Source organism: Hyposmocoma kahamanoa, unplaced genomic scaffold, assembly GCF_003589595.1.
Source record: "Hyposmocoma kahamanoa isolate Upper Pololo Valley unplaced genomic scaffold, ASM358959v1 138, whole genome shotgun sequence".
NCBI lineage: Eukaryota > Metazoa > Arthropoda > Insecta > Lepidoptera > Cosmopterigidae > Hyposmocoma > Hyposmocoma kahamanoa.
This window is the reverse complement of record NW_020653492.1, coordinates 3,156,253-3,164,737: the sequence shown is the minus strand read 5'-3', so window position 1 is coordinate 3,164,737 and position 8,485 is coordinate 3,156,253. Positions and strand designations below refer to the sequence as shown.

Below are 8,485 nucleotides of genomic sequence, written 5' to 3'. Positions count from 1 at the left end.
AGATTTTCAGTACAAATCGGCAATTTCATACTTTAACCCCTATTATTGCTTTTTGAAATACACATCGGTATAACAATAACGTTAGAATATAAGAAAATGGTGACTGAGGCCCGGCGCCCACTAACAGGATGCGCGACGACAGGAATTTTGATTAGCCGAATTGCAATATACCTTCATGATTAACATTATAGTTGAAACTTCAGTTAAAATTGTCTTAGCTACAGAAACAAAGTTGCGAAAAGTTTTGGGATACCACACCATTCGGGAATATGGTTAGGGAGCCAGAGGATTTTCTTCAGTAAGACTAACATTTATTTAAGTATACTACTGGTAATAAACCAGCTTGCGACGTTGCGACTGATCTGGTCTCCAAGTTTGCTAATTTTAAATCATCTCAGTTGTGTCGATAAAGTGCCAATGGCAGGATTTAGTACTCTTGGTATTCTGTTAAAAGTTAAGAGTAGTGGCATGTCTGCTAAATATTAACTGGCCACCTTGGATTAAATCAACAATCGTGGCAAAATTAGTAGAGGCGAAGTTGCAGAGTCTTGAACACCGCCGTAAAGTTGCCTGCTTAACGGTATTCTACAAGATATATCACGGAGAGTGTGCGATGGAATTGCATAATTTGATTCCGCCTTTCCCTTTCCATCATGGGGAGGCTGGACGTTGGCTGGGATTCCACCTCTAGCGTTTCGCTTCCACATTTATACGGCGAGCGGCTCGAGAGTGGAATTCCCTACCTGCGGACTTGTTCTCTGAACGCTATAACGTGGACCTTTTCAAGGCGAGAGTGAATAGACATTATTTAGGTGTGCATGCTACATTGTCGACTTCAGCATCACTTTCCATCAGGTGAGATGGAGTTAAAATGTGCACTTTTATAAAAAAAAAGTGGCTAGCCATCGAATCACTGCCATTACAGTTTTATTGATATTCAATGGCGTCATGCACGAAGACTACGTCAGTCTTCTAATTATTTAACATAAAAAAAAACATTTAATTTGAAGTCCAAATTGCTAACAGTAACAAATATCGTCATAATTGCAATATAATCTCAATTCCAATGACCAATGGTTTCAAGAAAATTAGCATATTGGGAGCCCGAAGAGAGGCTAGGCGAGAGCACGATGATGCAACGGTATGCTTCAGCATGATTATTGACGTCAGTGTGCACTTGTATGTAGGAAATACCGAAGGATCCCTTGACGAGAATGGGCGCCGGGCCTTATGGGCACAGTGGGAAAGTGTAAGCTAGAAAAGTGACTTGTATACTTTACCATTGCTTCGTTACCAAAATTATTGTTGTTGCCGCCACATCCGGAATATATAGTTTTTTGGCACAATTTGAAATGTGTATCAAAGTACCATCTTTCTACTGACCCGAAACAATATCCGTAGTCAAAGGTAAGCGAACAATAACTAGGTGGTTTCGCTAAAAATTAATTTAAACTCAATAAAATATTACATGAATAACTCGGCAGAAGCGATGAAGGGGAAGACCAAATCGATGGAGAGGTGGCGTGAAGAGAAATCAAATTTAGTTGCAGTACAGCTCCGTGTGAAAGGATTCGTCCAAGGAAGTACTGCTACTGGGTGCTAGTAAAATTACAAGCACATGGGACTTGTCAACTTATGTCTCAGGGTGACGGGCGTAGTGAGTGGCAAGCTCCAAGTGTCAAAGCAATTGTTATGTACAGACGTGTCCGTCACTTGCTAACACAAAAAAGTGATACTCTTTTGTTCGCGATACGTTCCTCGATCATTTCCAACTAGTATAGTTTCGTTATAAATTTTTCAATACTTACGTCGCTCGTTTTCATGAGTTAAACAATAACCTAAGCAATCCTCTTCGGTGTCAAATCTGTTGCCGTTACCCTGACAACCTCCCCAGGTGAAAGCTGAACAGTTCTTTGCGGCTGGATCGAAATAATACATTTTGATATCAGCACGACAAGGACCAGAATCTGGTATTAATAAACAGGTTTTATACTTGACTGCAAAATTAGAAAAATAATAATTACAGCAAGCAAGCAATAACAAAATGCTATGATGTTACCCCGAGTAGGTCACCATGGGATTTTTCGCCGGTAGAAGTCCGCATGTTGTCTCTATATTGGCCAACTTGTGTCCGATATGAGATGAAATAAGGATATCGGTGTCAATATGGATGAGAAATCCGATATTTTATGGGCTAAAATGTCGAACCAGGTCGAATTTATAAAATGTAAATTCTTACCTGCTGGTACAAATTTTGTTGTGATATAGACGTTTACAGGTGGTGCTATCGTTTTGAAATCGTAATAAGCATGACTTGCATTACAAAAAAAGGTCAAATAAATAAATAAAGTGAATACAATTAATTTAACGAAATTATTTGAATGTGTTCGTATCATTTCAAAGTCTACAAATTAAAAACGTGATATAAGAAACTTCAGGTTTAAAATAAGAGCGGAAACAATACTTTTATTTAGAAAACAATAATTTCAAAACAGGAAAATAAATGTTTTCATAACGGATGTAATATTATGTTGTTATCGCGTACATAATAATTATTACCAACCACCAGCTATAGATTGTAGTTTTATGATTTGGTGAAATCAAAAACAAACACACACTTTGATATAACAAATTTATTTAAAGGTTGGCACTGTTTTTTTTAACATATTTGTTAAAAAGATACATTAGTCTGTTAAAAAAAAAGAATTGATAATTTTTAAACATTTTGCTTTTTTCTTCCATCTTGTCCGTGTAAAACGAAACGTAATAAACAAAAGAGTGACGATCATTTTGAGAACAATAACAACGAATGCTTCACGATAGTGGCCAGAATTATTCTTATATTGGAAATAGTAAAAAAGAAATTTATTTTCAGCCACCCCCCGTATCTGTGCTAGAAACAACGCATTGTGGAGAACGGTTGGTTAAATTTAATTTTTTTTACTTTAACATTCTTAGAAAATATTTAGTATGTAGGTGTTGTAGGTTAAATTAATCTATGGTATATAAAGAAGTGGGGTCCGGAGCAGTTCACTGATAGATGTGCGCATAGATACAGAAGATCCATAACTCAAGAAGATTGCTAATCTCTATAGTACAGATCGCAACTCCGAAAAAGGTCAAAATCTCATCTATTATCAAGATAGCGCTGATTGACAGCTTGGAAGTAGTTTATATTATGTAAATGGCCGTGGGTATCAATTAATTTTGCTTTAATATGAAATATGAGTAGATAGCCGCTCACGCGATTCATGCGTCTCTGGAAGCATACCACACCCAGAGGTGCCGGTGATGATTTTATACCGATTTATCGGATATCGAAGTTATAACAGGTAAAATAACTAATACTAATTGCTATTTCGGTAACTACTCTAGCAAACCATAAAGTTTTTAATGCCTGGGTCTGTCATTTAAAAAAAATAAACAACTTCAAAAATACGTCACGACAATCGTGTGTGTTATTGTTTGGGCTAGTGATGTCGGTGTTTATTTATTGAAAACATAAGTAGCGTTTTTTAAGTTTACCCTGAATATAAATGTTTATTAATAAAATAAATATAATTTCATGGTAAACATTAGAACCACTCAAACGGAATATTATCATATTTACCCAAGTACACCAAAAATTTCATTAGTGCTTTTTAAGTGCAGGATTTGCGGTGTATTACTGCATTTTAGTTGAGATGTTTTTGTTGTAGTACGGAGGGTATTTATTTAGTAATTCAGAATAATAATTTTTATTTTTTATTTGTATTTAAACTGAATCCTTTTCTAATTTGCGAAACCAAATAGCCGCCATTTTGCGGTAGGATGAGCGCATCGCATGAGCGGTTAGATTTCTTCCTTGTTATATTATTCAAAAATATTGAATATGAGCTAAAATTACTTCCTGAACTGTGAGAAATATTTTTATTTATTAATTTTTATTTTTTATTTCATTTATTTGGGAAACTTACAGCATCATATAATACATTTCATGTTTAACAAATATGAAACAAACACCAGCCAAAACAGTTTCCACTAATGTTTAAAATAGTTACGTTGGATAGGCAGATTTATACATAGCTATAAGCAACTCATATATAATAAATCACTTTTAATTATAATTTCAATTTATTGGATATCATGATGTTCAACCACCATGATATTCAATTACGTAATGGGAAATCACTCCACTAGTTTGTTGTATCGATCGAACACTAAGAGAAATTCCTACGATCAATTACTAATTATGTTAATAACATAAAAGCTTTCTAATGGCAGATTTGAACCGGAATATCTTATTGTCAAATATATTAATTTCTTGATATTCGTTATAAAATTGTGTACAAGCCCGTACAAGGAACCTATTTTTAAAATAATTAGTGCGACAATAAGGTATTGAAAATGGGCCTCGCGGACGTAGGTTGGGTCTTGGACATTTTAATGAAATTTGGCTTAATAAGTAAGTAGAATCAATGTGATTATCAATAATTTTGAAAAGAAAAATTTGATCCCTAAGCTCTTTTTGAATTTCCAATATTTATACTTCAATCTTTTAACAAATTTATTTTGCACTCTTTCGATCATGTCGACATGTTTATATATAGTTGGGGTTCCAAGCAGTGGATGCATACTCTAGGTTAGATATTATATATGCATTGTATAACAGCATAAGACTGTCAGGATTCTTAAAATCGCTACATTGTCTAAATATAAAACCTAGTAATTTAAAAGCCTTCCTCGTAATTTTTTCATAGTGGGAAGTAAATATTAGCTTACTATCCGGATGCATCCCCAGATCTCTCACCTCTGATACTCTTTGAAGTTTTTGATTATTAAGATAGTAATTATGAACTAATGCGTCTCAATAGAGTATGGCATTTTGTGTTACAAAGTAATTGATGAACTCTTGCTAATATGGGTAGGTGGCGCTAATCCTAAACAAAATAAAAGCATAGACGGCAGTATCCATAAAATAATGTAAAATAAACGCCATCTAGTTAATTTGCTTGTTACTACTAGAAATTAGATTAGCTTTGGCAAATAAGTAATTTTCAGGTAAGGTTTTTGTACTCAATTTTGGTGATAATTTTTTTTTATTGAAATATTTATAGAATACCATCACGAAGTATTATTTAATATTCGAGTGTGGTAACCTGAAATATTCTTTAATATTTCACGAGGATATATTCGAGTAATTAAATAATAAAAATTGTCACCAAAATTGAGTACAAAAAACTTATCTCACAATTACTGAAATAGCTATTTGGAAAACCAAACGAGTACGTCGCACTATACGTTCGACTAGAATAAGCTAGCTGGACAAAAGTCATTATCGAATTTCCCGGAAATTGTTTACTAATATGATAGATAAAACCCACGATACTCGAATTCCAAGAATTTAATTACACTGGGGGTTACGGTAATTAAGGTAAGCAGGTAAGTATATAAGAAATGGGGTAAATGCACTAATTATCATTAGCAATTTTGCATGTGACGCGAATACATATGACAGTGATTTTAATAATGGTTTGAAGGTAAAGGTATGTACTATCTTAATTTATAAAACAACGTAACAAGTTATAGCCCGTTATTTTTTTACGTAATCCCAAATTTAAATTTAACTAATTTTTTCCCGTTTTTTTATGTATTTTGGATCCGGAAAGTTACACGTTTATCAACGTGTGTCACAGACCTAAAACTAACATATGTGGTAACTTGAACTCTCTTCTTTCCAATAGTAATAAATCTAAGCTGTGGACTGCTGTGGAACATATATTTTTTATTTTTTTTCTAGAGCACCTCTTCGCAATCTCAAGATTAAAACTTTTTGAGGAGTGGCTTAAACATGGCAAAGAAAACCGGAATAGCGAGTTTGTTTTCCTATCTTCAAAATATGACTTCTCCGGTGTCACCGATGATTCTTCAAGGGCGCTAAAGATGACAATCAGCGCATTTAATTCAAATTTAGAAAAAAAATGGTACACGCACAAAAAGACCCGCGATGACTTTTTGAAAAAAAATGAAGAGTGGACATCAAAAGACTTTGTCTTTAAAATGTTCCTTTGCCACGCAAAGACATCTTCATCCACTGTATCTTGAACTCCTGAACGTCCAAGCAAAGAGTTTTAAGAGTCCAGTGATAAAACGAAAAGGAGAAGAGTTGAGGCTTTGCTCAGTACCCGCGACACTAATCAGTTAGTGGCTGCAGCAGAATTTTCAGCGCGACTGTTTGGGCACCGAAAGTTGGCTGCTGTTTATGCAGGATTAGGGACGCTAAGGAAAGTCCCGAAAAGTGCAAAGCCATAAGACCTACTGCCAGTGATAGTGAACACAACAGTCAAAGGTGCTTAACGAAGGAAGAGTTTTTTGCATATTATATGTGGACTCCACGTCAACAAGCCACGCCTACAGCAAAAGCAAACGCGGTGCAAAAGCAAAAGTGGAGTATGAAAGCAGGTCATAAGATATTTCCATCAATGTATAGACTTAGGTAAGCTAAGATGAAATGTTTTCCTCGTGAAGAAGATTTATTTGTGGATGAAGTTCGTGCAGAAATTAAACTTCATGCTGTTTTAAATAAAACAGTTGAACGTTTAATGAATGCGCAGCATGAAGTTCTTAAATCTTCTTCTTTAGAGGCACCATTCACTCTTATAAGCAAGTGGGGTTGTGATGGCAGTTCCGGTCATAACACCTACAAACAAAAATTCACCAGTAATGACGCCACAGATGAATATTTATTTGTGTTTTCCTTTGTGCCGCTTCAATTGTACGACGAAAGCCAAGCAATGTTACCAACATTGCTTGTTAGAATCCTCGTCCATCTTCATCAATGACTTGTCGACCTATTAAGTTTATTTTCTCCAAGGAAACTACCGACTTTACCGTTGCAGAAACAAATAAAGTCATGGAGGAAATAAACCAGTTGCAGCCGACAATATGTAACGTTGATGGCAAAGAGATACCTGTCAAAATAAAACTACTTTTCACAATGATTGACGGTAAAATGTGCAATGTTGTGACTGAAACTTCTTCGTCACAAAAGTGCTATATTTGTGGAGCTACCCCAAAAGTTATGAATGATGAATCTAGGGAGTATATAGTTAATAGGGACAACCTTGGTTTTGGTTTATCTACACTGCATGCATGGATTCGTTGTTTTGAAAGTTTAGCATATATTACATATATTACAGGTGTAGATGTGACTCTTATAAAAAATTTTGCCACCATACTCAGAAGTTTAGCTTCCGGTTACGATATTAACATCGAGAAATTTAAATCTTTAGCACAAGCCACTAGACATTTGTATATAAATCTTTATCCGTGGTATTACATGTCTGCTACTGTACACAAAATTCTTGTAAACAGTACGGATGTTATTCAGTCAGCTCTGCTACCAATTGGGCACCTTTCTGAGGAAGCTCAGGAAGATCGCAATAAAGATTGCAGAAGATTCCGTGAGCATAATACTTGTAAACGGTCACGTATTGCCACGAATAAAGATTTAATTAATATGTTGTTGATCACATCTGACCCTGTAATAAACGACCTAAGAGAGGTTCCCAAAAAAAACACAGGTAGCCTCCCTTCTGAAGTATTAGATTTAATAATACTCCACCTGTACATCGAAGTCAAAATATTAGCAGTCCTAATGTTAGCATGTCTGACTACGAGTATACTGAAATTGATTCTTCGGAAGAAGAAATTAGAGATACCGAGAATTAGAGATTAGTTAATAGTGTTAGTTAATTATGGAGTATGAGAGAATTATAAAGTATAAGTTAATTATAGATTATAAGTACTAAGATTATAAGTTGTATTACTAATACTAAATAAGTGTTAGTTAATTAGTTGATCATTATTTTGTACCTGCTACACCTATTTTCTCACTACGTGACTGTACTCGTCGTTGTTATTTTTTTTATCTTTACATTATATTTATTATTTAAATGAGAAAAGGATTTTTTTATCTAACCATAATACCACCACTCACTCTCCCCCCTCCCCTCAAAATGGATCCCCTGACCCTAAAATGTCATTAGGTAGTCATAATAGGTAATAAGAAAACCCGACAATGCAAAAAATAGCAATAAATATTTTTGTCCAGCTAGCATGTTCTGGGCGAATCATAGTGCGTCGCTACAACTGATGTACCAATACGTACTAAACCCGACTACGCTGTCTAGTACCGTGATTGGCAATCTTCCTGAGTTAGTGGTCCATGATAGTATATAATGCATGTAAATATTTTAAGCAGACGATGTCACCAGTAATTTGAGTTCAGTTTTTTAAGGTCTTTTTTTTATAAATAGCCATAATTATATCAGATTGACAGATTTGTTGCAGTAGAGCTCCTTAACTATTTCTGCCGCCAAGCAGTAATTACTGCGTTCCGGTTTTGAAGGGTTAAGAATGCTGGTGAAGTTACAGGCACATGGTACTTGTCAAGTTATGTCTCAGGGTGACAAGCGCAGTGGCAGTGCCTCTCATATCTTTGCCA

General features: G+C 35.0%; 1 protein-coding gene across 1 annotated transcript in view; it reads right to left on the bottom strand.

Moving 5' to 3' along the window:
- LOC113240444 (kunitz-type serine protease inhibitor bitisilin-3-like) overlaps window positions 1-2,286 on the bottom strand; it is an 8,436-nt gene extending 6,150 nt beyond the window's left edge. Inside the window, exons 1-3 of the mRNA XM_026477755.1 lie at window positions 2,240-2,286; window positions 1,809-1,997; window positions 1,281-1,435 (exon numbers count right to left, since the gene is read on the bottom strand). Coding sequence (XP_026333540.1) covers window positions 1,281-1,435; window positions 1,809-1,938 — 285 coding nt within the window. The 5' untranslated portion in view covers window positions 1,939-1,997; window positions 2,240-2,286. The remainder of the gene's footprint in view (window positions 1-1,280; window positions 1,436-1,808; window positions 1,998-2,239) is intronic.
- Between the last annotated feature and the right edge of the window lie 6,199 nt (window positions 2,287-8,485).